The sequence below is a fragment of the Panicum virgatum genome, chromosome 9K (assembly GCF_016808335.1).
Source record: "Panicum virgatum strain AP13 chromosome 9K, P.virgatum_v5, whole genome shotgun sequence".
Lineage (NCBI taxonomy): Eukaryota > Viridiplantae > Streptophyta > Magnoliopsida > Poales > Poaceae > Panicum > Panicum virgatum.
In genome coordinates, this window is record NC_053144.1 from 59,394,524 (window position 1) to 59,412,968 (window position 18,445).

The 18,445-nt window shown below is 48.9% G+C and overlaps 1 protein-coding gene across 1 annotated transcript; it reads right to left on the minus strand.

Moving 5' to 3' along the window:
- Positions 1-740: 740 nt before the first annotated feature.
- LOC120652841 (telomere repeat-binding protein 5-like) lies at positions 741-6,513 on the minus strand. The gene is made up of 10 exons (XM_039930775.1): positions 6,236-6,513; positions 4,837-5,021; positions 3,914-4,739; positions 3,618-3,806; positions 3,476-3,535; positions 3,318-3,397; positions 2,973-3,217; positions 2,569-2,892; positions 2,416-2,479; positions 741-1,735 (listed from the first exon to the last, which is right to left on the minus strand). Exons 2-10 carry the CDS (start codon positions 4,921-4,923, stop codon positions 1,559-1,561), a joined length of 2,052 nt encoding a protein of 683 aa, XP_039786709.1. The 5' UTR covers positions 4,924-5,021; positions 6,236-6,513; the 3' UTR covers positions 741-1,558.
- Between the last annotated feature and the right edge of the window lie 11,932 nt (positions 6,514-18,445).

The following is an 18,445-nucleotide window of genomic DNA, read 5'->3' on the forward strand; positions in this document are numbered from 1 at the left end:
TCTTTTCTAACCCGGTATCATACGCCACCGCTCCACACATGGGAATATTCCGGGCCTCCAATCCTCACACGGCAAGGCGCACGCGGTATTCTCTTCTTTCGGTATACGGAACGGCCGGCCAGCAGCTCCCGTCGCCGCCAGATGGGCGAGCATGCTTCAAGGGATCAGCTACTAGCTAGGGCACCGGCCTGCTGGTACTGGCGGTAGATTTTTTTTTTTTGGGGGCCACCTAGGGTCAGAGGTCAACGGTTTAAACCTTTGAGATCTTTGCAAGTAACGGGAAAAATGTGTACCCGATCCTCATGCAACATGTCAATTGCAAGGGACTTTAAGCAGCTTGTATGATATGAACGTAGAGGACCAGAAGTCAACTTGCTTGTCGTGCCGATTCAGAATACTTAGCTGGAGTAGTAGTTGTTAAGATATTATCTTACGCCTTGGAGATTACTAATAAGTAATTACTGGTAGCGGTTGATGTGAATAGATCAAATCAGTTGCGGTGCGGTGTGGTAAACTTTTAGCACATGGGATTATGATTGGGGGCTAATGGATAAGAATCTCCAGTAGCAAGGCCCCGGCGGCAGTGCTCTGACACAGGACAACAAATTAATAAGCACCTGATTGGGGCCTGATCCCAAGCAGCATCACCTGCTGAGTGTCGGCACAAAATTAATCACAGGGGGCGAACTTATGCTGCATGAGGGCCACAGTTTAAAGGAAAAGGACACTGTATCACAGAGTGGTATAAAAATTCTTTCTTTTCATATTGTTAATCTTGATCAATTACAAATTTGAGGATGACTACAAGATTGGTGAAAGAACATAGTACAACTACAGTAATAAAAGAAAGGGAAAAGTGAAGCAAAGATCCATCCCTCCTCTCCTACCATCACCCTCCACTAACAAAAGAATGAATTCAATTGAACAAAAAAATCTGAAGCTTGCTTTCGGTGCGGCTTTGGCCTCGCTCAGTCTCAAGCTAGGCTTCTTTGCTGGAGCTGAAGCTCCCAAGCCTAAATCAACAAAGGAGAAGCTACCCTCCTGCTGCGGCTTCTGTGGCCGTCTCTATGAGTGAGTCAAACTATAAAAAGATAGGCTGCACTTAAGCCTAATACACTGAAATTTGGATTCGCAGCTTCTGTAGTGGGAGACAACGACTTCTTCAAAGCAGAATCCAGAAGCTGGAGCCGGAGCTTGGACGACCAAGCAGCACCTTCATTTTCTTAACCACAATTGCAAAAATTGTGAGCTATTAGTAGACACTGCAGATCTCAGTTCATGGATCATCTTCTTCTTCCATCATGAACATGGACAATTTGCCAAAGAAATACCCTTTCCTTTGGTTAAATTCACAAGGAGAGAGAATCCTGGCTTAAAGAATAACCGGTGGTGAGTAGATATTACAACAAATCGGTCAATGCTTCTTGTACCTTATATATGTATCCTTTTTTTCTAATATCTTCCTTAAACCTCCTGTAAAGGGACTGACTGACTTACTGACTTTATACAAAGGCTGCAACGGCCTCCGAGGAGGCCATCAGCCGGGATCATCGAATTATTAGGTGAGCAAGCGAGCCTCAGCCAGCGGGGGCGTCTTAGGCTGGAGCTTGGCTTGCTGCTGGGACCAGTAGGCCTGGGCCGCCAGGACCCGGTCGAGCAGCTCCTGCGGCACCGGCTCGCCACGCCGCTGCTGCGGCGAGATGCTCGCCGTGTGCACCAGCGTCTTCCACTTGTCCTGTTCACATCACAATATTGACACGGTTAGTTCATTGCCTGTTCAAACTCAAAGTCATAGTCAAATTTTGACCAGAGAATGTAGTCAGTTGCCAACAGATGCAGCAAATGCAATGCAAAGCAGCCAAGAAGCTTCCAGTCTAGTAAAGGAAAGGTTATCTCATCCCTCGGCGAGACTCTCTCTAAAGTCCGGATCAGGTTAGTTGACGTGAAAGAATGGGTCTCCTTTGTTTCTACGTGAACCGTTCTGGTACTACAACCCACATGACCCATCTAAACAACAAGCTGATGCGTGGGGACAGCACTAACTGAATCACAAGGACAAGAGGCTTTTAAGAAAAAGAGTCTGGCTGAAACCTTCTAAGAACACAAAAACAGCACGGTCCTGTCGGGTGAGGAACCTAAAACCCACAAGCACCAAACTACTGGTTGAATCAGCCAAGTAACCTAACCCGCTAGGGATTTTGCATAAAACTTAAGTATGCAATTCCCTGCGAAGCCTCCTCTTCGCAGCAATTAAAATGTTCAGCAAAAAACAGGAAATCATGAGGATCAATCAATAAATTAGGAAAGGACAATACGGAAACCAATGAACAGATTTTGACTGAGTATTGCAATGTATAGAAAATATTTAGTTTAGTCTTCAGTTGAAGTCAAAGTCAAGCATTTGACTGTTATTACCTTAAGATCAACATATGTCCGGTGCTTTGCGTTGTCAAATGCACGGAGTTTAACATCTCGCCACCTGCAACATATCCATAACTATCCTGTAAGATTACAGAACCCAGGAAAGTATACAATGTCACGTCAAATGAGGGGAATAAGCAATTATACCTTCCAGTTCCAAGCTTTTCGACTGCAAGCACAAGTGCTTCTACTTCAGCAACAGAGAACGGACGCCTGATTCGGCGTTGCCCCTGCTCTGGTGACCTCTTTGACTTATTCACTGGAACTACAGCCCCTGCATTGGGATCTGCAGGAGCAACTGGAACTAAAGCTCGCGAGTTTGTGGACACTTTATCAGGCGATGAAACACCCCCAGGGGAGTGTACAGAATCATGATCACTGCCCTGGTAGTTCATTGCTAAAGGGGTTAATGCAAGCTCCTGGGAGACATCTACCTCACCATGCTTGGAAGATGAGTCAGCAGGCGCAATCCTGTATCAGTAGTTCACAAGTCTGGTTAGGCTGAACTGTGAAGGCATGCCAGTGAATTGTTTAGAAGCATTGCTTCTTACCTTGCGAGGGGTTCAGTAGTATCAATGGTTTCCAGAAAACTGATATCTTCAGGAGCTTGGACTTGCGACGGGTTGTGTGTACAGTTTGGTTCAAGTGAAAAACCAAGGCTGTCCAGCATATCATTCTGACCAATCCCAGCTTGCATTAAAGTTTTACTATCATCTCTGACTTTCTTTCCATGGTGAAGAACACCCACGCGCAGACCACCTCCAAGAATGGCAGTCACCGCCTCAAGAACAGTTTTCTGCATTGGGAATACTGATTAAACTACAGGAAACCCCATTGAGCAGAAGAAAAAAAAACTGCAACCTTTTTACACATTATCTAAAATGTCCTGCACATACCTTTAGTGAGCCAACTGTTGCACTTTCTGGTATTTCAACGAGAAGTTCAGGCACCTTGAAAGACTTAATTCTAAGTTTCACTGCAAGAAATAAATGATATCTTAGGTCCAAAAATAGACATTAGGAGATTAAATGAATTTGATGGGAGTAAATGTTACCATGGCAATCGTTTGATGCACAAGATTTCTGGAATGGCATTGAATTGGTGCCCTTGTTTGCTGCAGAAATATTATTACCCTCAGATAAGTAAGAAAAGGAAATAGCATGGAAAGGAAATTCCCGTGTGGAAGTAAAACAAACCTTCCAAAGAAACAGCATGGGAGTCTCTTCCGGTAGCCTTTGAGTTTCCCTTTCCATTTGCCCTACCAAATTCAGATGCTAGAACTGCATGACGATCAAAGAGCTTCCTCCGCTTAAATGTACTCCTTTGTGTCCTCTGTCGTGTATAATGCATTTTCTTGTTGCGGAAAGAAGGTTTCCGCTCAACATCTGATGGGATCAATGAATTCAAGTGAGATGCAGCTGGTTTGAATAGAAATTCCATAAATGTTGTGCTACTGAAAATAAAAGGAAGGCCAGGATTTTCCAGTGCTTACCACTATAGGAAAGATCTGATTTGTGCATCCTGGCTGGAGCAACTTTCCTGTACTTAGAAGTGAGCAGCTTTCTTACCCTACTATGATCAGCTGTACAATTGAGCCTGAAATCCCTGTTAGTGGTGGTGCTAGGATGAGTGCACCCAGAGGACTTGTCGTCGTCATCATCTCTATCTACAGCATACCCCGCCACACCCTTCGGGCCCCTTGGTAAGGATATTGAGCGGTGAATTTTATCGCCATACAATGGCATTTCACCGGTGCTGTCAGAGCTGACCAAAGGAGGAGGCTTCACGTCCACATCCATTGGATCGAGCAAATTATACATGTCAGGTGCATTCTTATGAAATCCTGCTGTGGCCACCTGCATCAAGCTCGCCGCTGCATCTCCAGTGAAGGCTCCTGATTCCACGGATTCAGGAGACCACCTATCTGCAATCGCCCCGAAATTGCAACCCAATTCAGCCTTGGTACAGCTGATCATAGAGGATTCCTTGTCCAGGGCTTCAGACTTCGCCTTCGGATCCTCACTCCGAGCATGATTCACCGACCGTGAAAACACAGTGTGGGGGAGAATTGCGCTCTCATTGCAGCTATCCTGATCCGTCACCTCGTGCTTGAAATGCTTCATCGCCTCATCGCACTGCTCCTGCTTCACGCGGACATCCTTCGCGCATGCAGCCAAGACCGGGGCACCCGCGCTCATGTTCACGAGCGATCCCTCGCCTTCATCAAGCAGCTTCCCGGCTACCGTCGCGAGAAGGTCGAATGCGCACATCATCTGTCCCGGGCTCTGGGCCTCCTTCTTCCGGACCGATCTCTTGCCCTGCACATTTCACCGAACAAGAAACGCCATCGCTGTCAGACTCGCCAACCAAGGGCAGTGAAGCGAGGTCCGAATCGATGCGCTGAAAGGCGCATACCCTCGCGGACTTGGGAACGCGCGGCATCTCCGCGACTTGGCCTCCACCGCACGACTCCATCTCTGACGACCTCTTCTGGAACACCATTTCTTGCGCCTCGCTTCGGTTGCTTGTAATTTACAAGAGGGGTTGCTTAGTTAACAACCGGTGGTTGCGCTGTTCATGGCTTGTCCCCTAACACAAATCTGCACAGCAAGTATTCAAGAACCCATTAGCAATCAGCAAAAGGAAAACTGGTAGTCAGCAGAATAAAAAATGAAAGGAAATCATTCATTGGGATCTCCGCAAGAACTTGGGATAAATCTCGGATAAACCCTCGATTAATTAAACAGGGAACGATCACGGTTTGCAGTGTACTCCCTCCTTCCCTGTTTATAAGGCATACACGTATATCAAGATTCAAACATTGTTATCTTTGACCAATAATTTGACTATTAAATTTTTATTTTTATAATGCAAATTTCATATGATTGGATTCATAATCAAATATATTTTACAATGATTATAAGTTTATAATCAAAAGTGATATAATATATGATAAATAAATGGTCAAAGTGTTGTTTAGAAGACCGTGTCATGTTCCACCATGCCTTATAAACGGGGAAGGAGGGAGTAATTAATTAGCAAAATTTAGAATCCCAAAACCCCAAGGCGAGAGATCCAGACGCGGAACAGCCAAAATGGCATGAATTTTAAACTGGCTGCGCTCCAAAAGCGAAACAAAACCAATATTAATTAAGCATACACCGAAAGAGCACAGGAAATGGAGAGAGAAATCATAGTACTTGCACTCGTGATCCGAATTAAGACCTCAGAAGACAGATGAGAAATGTTTTTCCTTACGAAATGGTTTCGCCGCCGAATTTAATGCACCCAAGCAAATAAATTCGCCAGGTAAACCAGCACGCCAAGCGATCAAAGAGAAAGGGGGAGAGAGGAAGAAAACTTTTTTTAAAACCTCGTGCATCGGAATCCGTGAGGATTAAGCAACTGCCAAAAGGAAAGCGGGCGCGTCGGTTAAAAAAAAAAGGGAGCGAACTGCAAAACCCGCAGACGCACAAGAAGGTCCAAGAAATCGCAAATCAGGCGGAAGCCAGATCCGATCTCGGCACCCGATGCGCTGCAATTGGAGGCGGAATTCGCCAAAACCCGGCGAAATTGAAACCGCAGCCCAGAAATGCAGCAGAATCTCAGGAAAAACGCAAATTCACCTCCTGCTCGGAGCCCAGCGCCGCGGATCGGACCGAAGCAAGCATAATTCGGACAGGATTGGAGCAAAACAGCACGGAGGCAAAACCCCAACACAGCAGCGCCCCACAGCGGGGCGCCAAAACGCGGAACCCAGCCCCGGAGCCGCATAATTCGGCTGAATTCCCTGGAATTAGCACGCCGGGCTCACCTCGCCGGCGTCGACGCGCTCCCACCTCCGATCGCCCCCGGATCGCCGCCTCGCCGGGCTCCTCCGCGGCCGGAACCGCCGAGATCCCTCGCCCCCGCGGAATTATTCCCCCTCCCCCTGGGCCTCTGGGCTCTCCCCCTCCTCCTCGCCTTGCTTCGCCTCTCCTCTTTTATTTTTATTCCCCTTTCCCCCCGTCTCCTCCCCCTCCCCTTGCTCTCCTCTCCGCCCTCCGCCTCGGTTTTTTCTTCTGATGGTGGAGGCGCGTGGTGCCGTGGTGTGGGTTGGCCAAAACCCCTCAAAACCAACCCCCTTCTTAAACCCCCCCAACCCCGCCTCGCTTACGCCCACGCCATCCCACCGGGGAGAGGCGGGGCGCCACCGGCTGCTCCCGGTTCAACCCCACGCGGCCCCGACCAACGACCGGTTCCGCCCTTGCCTGGCGTCCACGTGCCCCCCCGCCCAGGAGATCCGACGGCACCGGGGCCTGTCCGGGCTTCTGACAGCGGGGGAGGCGACCCCCGCGCCCGCGCCACGTGCCGCGGATCCAGGCCGTCGGTGCCGGGAGCGGACGCGCCCGCCACGCCGTCGGATCCCGCGGGGGCCTCAAGTCCCTCGTGACCACGAACGCGAGGAGTGATCCCTGTTAACCGGTGGGGGTTTAGGGAGGAGATTAGCGGTGGCGTTTTTAGTATAGAAACGTGGGGGGTTAGCAATTATTAACTGCATGCGGGCCCACTCCACAGTCTCTCTCTCACCTTCTCTTTCACGGAATTAATTCAGGGCTCTCCATTTTTTAATTTTTATTTTTATTTTTCCCTTTTTTGCATGAGGGTTTTTTGCTGTTTTTCGCGGGGGGGGGGGGGGGGGGGGGGGGGGGGGATGGGATGAGAGGCTGTGTGGTGTTGGTGGAGGAGAATGTCCAGGGGTGATGCCCGAAAAGGTGCTAAGATTCCGGGGCCGCTTCAACGCAGCAGGACCAGATAATTTTTAGATAAGAAATTCGTGGCCTTTGTGTTTCTAAAATCCAAAAAAGCCACCTTGTAGGAAAATATATATAGAAGGTTCAGCTTGCATGCATCACTCGACCATTGCTCGGACCGTAGGTGTGGGAGGAAAAACAAATGGAGCATAGAATTTGTAGGGTTTAAGAAACGATCATTCTTTAGGTTCCAAAATTTACCATGATTAATTATGGTGGAAATTTCACGATGGCAAAACATATATGGGTTTTCTATACTGGTCAAAGTTTTTTTAAAAAAAAACAAATACTGTGCTGATGGAATCTACAAGGATTGGATGTGATAGATGAAGCTGCTACTTGCTAACATGGATATATGTTTTCTTTTTTTTCCCCATTAAGGTATCAATAGTATAAACATGAATTAAACATCAACTGAGTTCTAGTGTAGTTCAAAAGTTCCATTAACTTACTGCTATTTTTATATGAATCCACTACTTTGTAGCTACCTGAAATCTGTTAGTTCGTTAGGCAATAATCATGAAGGTGCTGCTTTTTTAGAATGAACTGAAGCACTACCGCAAGCTTTGCCCTACTATCTTCGCAAAAAGATACCACTATACTGGGTTTCCACTATTAGCATAGCGAGACAACAGGCCGTCCCGAATGACCATATTTGCATGCCATTCCACTTTTAGGAAACAAATGCTTCTCGAGTTCTTTATTGGAATCTGCCAACAAAAAATAGCATCTTAGGTAGAACTTTTGTTTTCATATGGTTTAGTTCTTTCGACTTCGCAGTTTAAAAGAGAGACATTTATATGGCTGAGTGCGTGAAAAAAATATTGGTGTACATTTGTACAATTAAAAGAGAGACATTTATTCAAATGATAAATGATCTTTTATGTATAATGATAATGTTAGATATTAAAGTGCTTTACGCGTCATAGAATTATCGGTACAACATTATGCACTGCAAATAGACATTTTTAGATTTCTCAACAAAATTCTTTTTACAACCTCATAAGAACATTCTCCTAAGAGCTACATATTCAAGTGAATAACGGTGATAGGTCATTCTTATTTGTACTATTTTGGTCGAGATTTGTTTTCACCTAGACATGTCTAATTATACTACAAGTTCCATAGTTCATCCACAAAATAGCTCTTCGAAAAAGTTGGATTTTTATTTTTGGTAATATTCTTCCGTTGAGCAATTGTGAAAATCAACTAAAATAATATGACGTTGAAAATAATAACTAGTCATTTATCGACATGCTATCCTTGCTTCAACATAGTTAGATCTAGAATAATGCACAATTTACTCCGCCTCACTCTAGATTCATCATCCAATATTTAGGCCTTGTTTAGTTCGTGAAAATTTTTGGGTCTTGACACTGTAGCACTTTTGTTGTTATTTGACAATTAATGTCTAATTATAAACTAATTAGACTTAAAAGATTCGTCTCGAGCTAATCAGTTAGATTGTGTAATTAGTTATTATTTTCAACTACATTTAATGCTCCATGCATGTGTCCAAAAATTCGATATGACAGGTACTCTAGAAATTTTTTTGGAAACTAAATAGGGCCTTAGTGGACACCATAATATTAGGATTCTAGATATTCTAACATACCCTGAAGGTTAGGAGAGAGTAGCAAAATAAATGTTATTTGACCTTGGAATTGATACTGTTCACTGGACATGTCCACGAAGAAAAAAAATGGATTGATGCAACTAAAGGTGCCCCAAGATGGCCGCTGAATCAAATAAAGCACCCACGCAAAATCGGTTATTGACATAGACTTAGTTGGTTCCTATAAAACACAAGTTGTTATTTGCTCGACAAATTTCTCCTAATTTCTAAACTTTTGTGTTTTAATGTAATGGTGTCCACTGTAGTGAACAGGAAAAAGGCACACCCTCACCAGTGACCACTATGTACCGTTTGAAAGGCCTAATTACCGCAGCAGTGAACGAAGTTAAATGTTTGATCATTCGAAACAAGCTCCACGAGAGGGCGAACAGAGGACCTCCGGTGCTTTTCTTGCAAATCCCAAATCTTTATTTGTAGCAAGTATCGATCCGGCTCCCTGGCCACGTCAGAAAAAAAGAGGTGACGCGTGTCGGCCCGGCACGCCTCCATTGGTTCCTTTCTCCCCCTACGCTTATCCGCCTATCCCTCGCCCCCCCTCCGATGGCCCCGGTCCGGTGGTCACTTTTGGCCAGAAATTGAGCCATTTTCCTGGCCCTCGTTATCTCCCACGGCGAGAAGGGATAATAACAACGGGAAACATTTTTTTTGAATTTTTTTCGGTGCTCTTCGGTATCGTGATCCTCTCCGACTACGACCACATACGAAGGAGAGAGAAAAAAAAAGAGCGTCAGATGAGACCGAAAGAAAACGATGCGGGTTTTTTTTTTGGAGTGACGGGAAAAAAGCCCCGACGTGACGTGACGCGCGCCGTCCGTGGCGGTCGCCGGCGTCAGACGCGACGGCGGCGTGGCGGGCGCGCCGGCCACGAGACCGGGGACGGCGCCCTGACGGCGTGGTGGTGCGCGGGATAAGGACGGGGCGGCGCTTGTGGTGGCGGGGGCCTCTTCCTGGGCGGGTCGCGGGCCCCGCGAGGGACGCGAAAAGGGAATCTGCTGCGGCGCGGGGCAGGAGCCAATGGGCGTTCCGTGTTCGTTCGCGTGGAGCCAAGCCGGGGGGAGGGCCCGACGGGACTGGCGGCGGGGCGAGGCAAAACAAGAAAGCAACTGCCCCGCGTCAGTGTCCGTGTGCGGCGCGCGCTGCGAGTTTGCGGGCCGGGGCGCCCTGGGCGGCGCGTGGAGCGCAGCGGGGAGCGCGTCGCGTCGCGTCGTGTCGGCCCCGCCCCGCCGCCAGGATGCGCGAGGGTTCCGCTGCAGGCGGGCCCGGGGGGCACGTGGGCGGACAGGTCGGACGCGTCGGGGTCCGGGGCGACGCGTGTTCGCCGTAAACGGTGGAAACGTATCGCGGGAGAAATCTTGTGGAGCGATAGAAAAATGGCCGGCGCCGATGGGATGGATGTTCGTCGCGGGCAACTGGGGTTGTTTGGTTCCACAGACTTTTTTTTAATCTTTGGAATTTTTTAGTATTTAGAAGTATTAAATAAATGTTAATTATAAAACTAATTGCAGAACTCTAGGGCTAAACTGCGAGACGAATCTAATGAGATATCTTAATCTATGATTAGCGAATGGGTACTGTAGCATCACTGTAGCAAATTATGAATTAATTAGGCTCATTAGATTCGTCTCGCGAAAAAGCACTCAGCTGTTAAAAAACATTTATAAACAGATTTTATTTAATATTATAAAATAGTGAGATTTCTTTTGATGTGATAAGGACTTTTGAAAAAAGTCCTGGAGCCAAACAGCACCTAAGACTGTCTCATGGGTCTCCTCTAAAACCCACCCCTAAAAGTAATATTCTCCTCCTCTAAACAGATTTCGTACTCCATATCAAAATTCTCTCCAGCAATGCACCCCATAGCACACCCCCTATACCCCACAATCCAATATTATATTTATTTTTTCCTAACACTTGCAACCAACACGCCGGCAGCAAAGCATACAGCCGGCGCGAAAGATGGCCATTGGCCTTCGTCAGCGTCGGGCAGGATACCGGCCGGCCGTACGCCCCAGTAATAGCGTTTCTCTGTCCTCGCCCATATTTGCCAGACCCTTTCCAATTTGCCGCTGTAGCACATCCCGGGTGCTCCCACCCCTAAAACGGGATACCGGGCCGTGTGCAGTTCCCCGCTGGAGAGAGTGTAAGGACGCATGATTAGCGATCGGGGCGACTAATGTGTGGCGCAGCGAATCCACGGTAATTTCATTTGTTTTTTAATACTACGTATAACCACTCGCTGAGTCGCAGTTCACATAGCTGGTGGTCGTTGCTCGTCGCTGTAGTAATTATTAATGTCCCACCGCGGTAGAAGATTCGAAATCACCCCGCGCGCGCGCTTGAATGCTGCGGGGCCGGGGCGGGAGTTCTTCTTAGTACGGAGTTCGGACGACGACAAGTCCACGCGCTGTAGTCAGAGGCCATCGCGTACTCCTCTATTCTGAAATGTAAGTCATTCTGGTATTTTATCAGATTTATTAAATATTCTCTGAATCTAAATAAATTATATGTCCAGATTTATTGAATATTTTATAAATCTGAATACAATAAAACACTATCAAAATGAGTTACATTTCAGAACGGAGGGAGTAGGTCACAGCCACGGTAACGAACGGGGGTGGGGGCGTGCGGGTCTGCACTCTGCTCTGCTGCGCGGCCCTGCATCTCGCTCCCGTCCTGGTCCTGTTCGCTCGCTGATCCTTCCTTCTTGTTGACCCATCGGGTCTGCACTCTGCTCTGCTGCGCGGCCCTGCATCTCGCTCCCGTCCTGGTCCTGTTCGCTCGCTGATCCTTCCTTCTTGTTGACCCATCTGGACGAGCCCCCCCCCCCCCCCCATCCCCATCATCAACAACGCCAATCATGAGCGCTCACCTCGGCGGCTCAGCCCAGCTACCGCATTGTTCGTACTCCGTGCTGCATGATGCATGCATGCACGCTCGCAGGAGCGGGGAGGGGGACCCAGTGCATGCAGCATGCAGATGCATGCGTCGTGGGAAGACATGCATGCATGTACCGGTGCCTTTTTTCCCCTTATTACAGCAGCAGCAGAAGCAGATGCACTGGCAAGGGCCTGGGCCCTGGGGAAAGGAGGTGGGGCCTGAGAGGCGGGGCACTCCATCCCGTCCCGTCCAATGCACGCACGTACGCACGGTGAGGCCAGTTCGTTTCATCCCATTCCATCGACCTGCTGCGCCTGCAGGCTGCAGGTCCCTCCGCTCACGTCGCGGTGGGCCAAGGCGGATAGGAGCAACGTGCATCACGCGACCCGGGTGCCGGATCGGATGTGTGCCGACGAAAGCGACGTCGCGCGCACCACGCACGACCTTGCTCCTGCGCGCTTGGTGGTGGCGTCGCTCCTCCTCCTGCTTGCGCCGACAAAACCCGAGCCGTTACGGAAACAGATGCACAGTACAAATTTGAACCGAATTCGATCCTCGGATCTTACGAGATGGCTAAAAATCACCGCGTCATTTCAAATCTCGAGATCAGTGGGCACATTTTATTTATTTTTGGGTTATGAATGTCAAGGACATGCATGCGCACTTGACGAACTTGCCAGAATTGTTTGATTGTTTTGTTTTGTCCTCAATGCATTCACACCGTAGAAGACGCTAAGCCAAAAACGGAAGAAAGGAAACGGAATGGCAGGGGAGAGGGACCGCGCGCACTGCTGCAGCTCTTGCTTGCTTGCACGTAAAGCTCAGGGGGAGCGGCGGCCCTGCCTGGGGTTTTGCCAAAGCGATCGAGCTCCAGGACGCCAGTGGCCAGAGATGCCAAACGTCCCGGGAAAGGGAACCCCCCCCCCCCCCCCCCCCGCTTTCGTTTCGCCACCATGCCGGCCGATCTCGTCCCCGATGCCAATGATACCAATCGTTGTTCCAACGCCTCGTCGTCCTGCCCTTTTGTTTGTTCCGACCCATGCATCCGACCTTCCAAAAAACTGCCGAGATCTAGCGGCCTACCCCTCAAGTACAGCGTTGCTTTAGAAATAGTACTGCCCTGATGTGCTACCTCGTTGTCTGCATATTTTAGACGGGAACCTCCCGTATATATCAATGCTGTGAGAGAGAAAAAAGAGAGCTTAATTTCATTTGAAAAAAAAAAGATTTAGGGGCAAAGACACGATTTAATTTAGGGACACATACTTGCACTATTTTAGCTTAAATACATTTATTTGATGAATATAGGTTTAAATGATGGACATCTATATTTACACACTGAGGGTTGCCACAAATGGCCCTCAAACGTATGGATGAAAAAAAACAAAATAAACCAATTTAAATCAACAATCTGCTGCTTTTAATTTCTTTAAAAGAATTCAAAGGCACCGGCATGGAGTTCCCTGCGCTCTTGCTAAACCCCTGCTCCTCCCACAGGGTCAAAATACCGTCCGAGACTCCACACCTTTTCCCTTTACCCTGCCGTCACGGGAACTCATTCCTCGAGACCATTCGCACCCCTCGGTTCGAGCCGGGCCCAGCCGCCAGCGACACGGGCGCCGAGGCGCCCGCGGCTAGGTGCGCGCCGCACGCGCGCGAGCGGTGGCCCCGGCCGCGGCCCCCGCGGGCAGGCAACGTGGGGGAGACGACCACGGGAGGGGAAGGCTTGCTTGACGTGTACGGCCGGCAACGTAGCCAGAGGAAGCACCCCGACCGGGCTGCGCTCCCGGTCCGGCTCCGACGGGGAGGGCGCGCACCCCGCGGCTTGCCCCTGTTCCGTTGGGCCAGCTGTTCTCTTCGGCCGTGGATGGTAGATCCCTCCTGCATTCCTCCCTGCGCTAGATCGGCCCCTTACCAAACCGGGAGGCAACCTTTTAGGCTGGCCATGTGCTCTTTATTGCAACTGTGCTGGTACTAGTCTCTTGCGTTTACATCCTTGGACATGGCCAACCTTGCGTTTTCCCTTGCTCTCAAAAAAAAAAAACCTTGCGTTTTTCCTCTTTAATGTAATCTCGTTTGGCGTCACGTCACGCGCCATACAGGTTACCGGAATTTTCATCCTGCCCGGCGCTCACCGCCGGTCTGAACCGTCGACAGCGTCCGGCAAAAAGCTAGTAGTAGAGGGGGGCTGCGCTCTGTTACCTGTGGTCCATGGGGACAGTAATGATCGGATTGCAGAGAACCGATAGCGACATATCAGGGTCACTTGATGGTAGATGATTAGCTCATTTGTACTAGTATACTTTATACTAGTGTTACTGGTAGGGATGTACTAGTACCCCTGTCATCCTGTGTGGTTGCTAAAGGCGCGGTTAGTTGAACAACATGCGTGCCACGACCACCCATGCGGCTTCCAATCATTCCTAACCCTCCCTCCCCGAAAAAGAAACCCCCGAGTCCATCACTGCTGACACAAGATGCCCGATGCGCCTCCTCCTATCCATCCTATGGCGCAAGGAACGGCCGGCCAGCTGCAACCGTCCCGCTCTCACCCAACCGCATCCTCATCTCGTCCACAGAAACGGGAAACCACGCAGCGCCAGCCAGGCCCCCGGGGGTGGGCAGGGACGGAGAAAACGAGAGCGCCCCGGAAAGGCGTCCGTTCGCAGGCGAAACCGGGAACGGCGACGTCGCCCCGGAGGGGAATGCGCCGGGGCTCCGTTCCCGGGCACGTTCACGTCCCGCTGCCGCCCCCGGCCCGGAGCGCGCGGCGCGGCGCGGGGTGGGTTAGCTAATAGAGCTAGCATGTTGGCGGCGACGCCATCGCCGACTCGCCGTCGCGCCGTGGCGCGCCCATTCCAGGGGCGTGTGAGCCGGCAGCGCCTGAAAGCACCGGGCCTAAATGCCGATCACCGTCGACGCGTACGCACCGATTCCTCCAACTGCAGCGTCCGAAAGTCTAAACCATGTATTCAAGCGCGCTCCGGGACCACCCTTGCTTCCCTTGCTTTTGCGATCGGCTAACCTTCTCAAAGTGGACCTTTCAGCATACTACTACTACTCCAAGCCACCACCCTCTCCTCCCTCAGCTCTCTGTATGCTGTCTGCACCACACGCTGGATGGACATGGTCCGTTGGACAATTGAAGGGGGGAGAACAGAAAGGGCTTGCTAATCATGTCGTCACCCATGCATGTCATAACAAATCTGCATGGGTCACATGCTTTGACGCTCCATCCATGTTGATGCTACGGGAGGGATTAGCACCGGGACAGAATTACGTGTTAGGGGAAGGCTAATGAAGCGAGTAGGTCTCGGTCTCGCTCAGCCTCTCACATGGCGTGGAGCCTTTGCGATGAGTATGTTTGATCTAACCGCAATCATAGAACGCTTCAAAAAATAGGAAAGGTCTCGGTCGCCTCAGATCTGCATTGCGTAGGAGTATACACTAGCAGCAGCAGCAGCAACAACAACAATAATAATAATAATAATGTCAGCTTGCATTGGGCGAGCGCAAATTGACGGCCCAATGCATCCGTTGGGTGGTCAGAATCGGCTGGTGGTTGCCAATCTTCGTCCCAAAATAAAACTCATGAGCAATGCTCTGGTCACTATAAATAATAGCGCAACAACCGTACTGAAAATCATCTGTTCTGGCAGCAAATCGTAAGAAATCCAGTCCGGTTAGACTTGGATCTGCGAGGACGACGGACTGGTAGAGGACTTTAATCCACCCATACTACATAAGAAGTTCAGGCCCGGTAAAACTGGTGGTTTGCGTGGGGTGAGATCAGAGAGCAGAGCATCATCAGTACTGACAACAGGATCCTATGGCACTGCCAGAAAAGTATTAGTAACATATTGGGCAATCATTAATAGATTCCTCCCCTCTAATTAGGGCCCCATCCATGGGGGAGAAAGGGAATAATGAGGCGTGCATCACATTGGTTGTCTACCCTGTGGAGAAGTAGCTGATGCCACTCTCACCAACTTCCCGACTAAGACAAGGGAGGGGGGAAAGATGCATGGCTCCTATTTTATTGTGTACATTAACTAATGCTATTAGCCACCATTTGTTTTCTCTCTCTCTTGTAGTAGCATAGTTTACTTCTTGTATATGTTTATAGTGGAAATTTCCCATTGGAACATTGGGGTAGGAGGGGTTCATGAGAGGGTTTTACAAGTGAAGAAGGCTCATCACATGGCTGGTGTGAGCTATAGTGGTCTGATCACATGCTTATGGAAAGGGGCTTCTTCCTAGTTGCTGCCCGGGGGGAGGGGGAGGATCTTGTCCCTGTGGGTGCAAAATCTACACCAATCTCTACTTTTCAAATTTAAAACTAACATATCTTTAGGATGATTAGGGTTTTAGTGTCGGTTTGCAAAGAGCTCAGACTGTCCTATGATCCTATCACAATCGTGTACACACAGTGCAAAAACCAGAGTCATGATGCATTAGGTAGACCAAACCATCATCTAAAATCGCAACGACATGTTTTTCTGAATCTATCCATCAGATACTTGTAAAACCTCTGAAGTGGTAGGGATCTTTGAGAGCGATACTTCAGGCATTGACTTCGTATCGTTTGGTTAACAAAGGCGGCAGACCAATGAGTTGACCTTTTCAGTGACAAATATATAGGTTTCTTTGATTCCAAAATTGGTTCCTTTTCTTTTGGCCTACATTGGAGGCCATCACTCCTGGCTGGTGCGCTCTCGCCTAGCTTGATCTGGATGTGATGCCTAGCTATATCCTACCTAAGACTGCCCAACAATGCCATTGTTGCAGAGAGATTAACAAAGTGAGCTACTTAGCTGCCCTACACCAACTAGCATGAATATACTTCCCAAATTCCTTGTTATCTTTTCAAAGTAGGATAGTACAATATATACAAATGCCCACTTGGTTGATCAATATTTTTGTTCTTTAAAGCAACGACAAGAGATTACAAAACTAACAGTCTGGTTCTCTCCGTATAGATTAGAGGAAAAGTAAGGCGTCATGTGAAGGGAGCCTCGTGTCACATGCTACTCTACAAGAACAGGTTGTTGCTTGCCGGAGGAACAGGTCACGCTTATGATCAGGCGAGCCCATGAGATCAAGGTATCAAGCAATTAATTAGATATATTCACTCATCTCCGGTGACCTTTTTTCTAACTCTTCCTTGCTTTTGCTGAGCAAATGTTGGCCAGGTTGGGAAATCACATGGATCGATACGCTTAAGGTAGCTAGAGCTGTTTATCAGATCACATGCGTCGCGAGAAAGAGAAATTATTCCTTCTTTAGAAGTGATGAAAAATGCATTCTTTGGACGCTGCTGGGCGTTTATTATCATATTAAGACACAAGCTTAAGCAGACTAGTTCGCGCTTAATGTATAGTACTTCTGAAAAGGCATAGTTTGCTAAATAATTTGCATGGGTGTGCATTTAAATGGAAGCTGATCAAGATATTCTAATATTTTTAATTTGCTATAGATCTACTGAAAAGCGCACAAACAGAAATCAGCATGGCAATAATTGAGGAACATAACTGCAATTAAAAGAACAAAAAGAGAAATCCATAAAAATATGCAGTGGTACAATTTAGTAGTGCTGTGCCGACTTCACAGGCACTTATTTCACTTTATGCTCCCTCTTTTCCTTGGTTCAAATTGGCCCTAGTAGGCTTCAGGAAGGGCATATCCTTTTCTTGGGGGGTCACATCCAAACCCATATGTTTCGTAGTTGGGAAAAAAAAGGGTGAGGACGAATTTACTTACAGCTAATGCTACCTGGTGCTGAGTAGTACAGTTGTGACTACTGCGTTCGCTGGTGGAGAGCCCTCCAGCGCTACAGTAACTCCTTCTCACATCCCTCCAGATCCAGCCTCCAGCCACCAGCCAGGTAACAGTATTTTTCTCTCACACAAATCCAGCTCCAGCTCCAGCTCCAGCCTCCAGCTCCAACCTGCCGAACACAGTGGGGGCTGGTTCTAGGAACCAGCTGCTAATGCTAGTTTAAGTGGCAGCTGTTGCATCTGGATTAGGCAGCTAAGCCTGCGAGATGATGAGATGAGATGGGGTGAGATTGTTAGGCTGCCCGATGGCTGATGTGTCCATGCAAAGATTCCATCATGCTCTGCTGCCGGCAGCAGGGCCCCGCACCCGTAACGGCATGAAATGAGAGAAGCCACGCCGATCGGATAAAGAAACAGGGCAGCGAGTGTGCCTGTAGTCGACGGTGCACGATCTGTTCCTGCTTACAGCGGCCTACAGCCAGGTGGGCAGGGCGGCATCTGCAGTTGCGCAGCGAGGGTTACGTACGTCGCCGAGTTCCGGTGTCCGGACGATGATTGCATTGCATTGCGACCTCTTTGGATCGGCGAGATGGAAATGGTTATTTCGAAGACGATCCTGCGTGCTGAAGAAGGCCCCTGTTTCTGAACTCTGATCCGGGAAATTGGAGAGCTTTGGTTGTGGCGTCCCAGTGTTCCGCAGATGATGGATACGGAGGGACAGCGCCTCGCCTGAGCCTGATCCCTCATCCGTGTGTCGATCCACCCATCCAAGTGGGAGCCAATAATTCGTCGCCCCCAAGTACACATGGACGCATGTGGGCATTCAAAACATTTCGCTCCCTTTTCCCTTCCAAACTAAGCTCCGGCCAAAGCCGGCGGCGCTGTCCCCCCCCCCCTTCCCTCTCTCCGTCCGCGGTGAGCATCTCCGTGCCTAGACGCCT

Bases quoted from the DNA above. Each gene is read 5' to 3' on its own strand.
- LOC120652841 (XM_039930775.1), bottom strand. From the start codon at position 4,923: ATGGTGTTCCAGAAGAGGTCGTCAGAGATGGAGTCGTGCGGTGGAGGC. The intron at 4,740-4,836 runs GTATGCGCCTTT...TGAAATGTGCAG, and splicing joins GCGTTCCCAAGTCCGCGAGG to GGCAAGAGATCGGTCCGGAA. The intron at 1,736-2,415 runs GTAATAACAGTC...TGATGTGAACAG, and splicing joins GGACATATGTTGATCTTAAG to GACAAGTGGAAGACGCTGGT.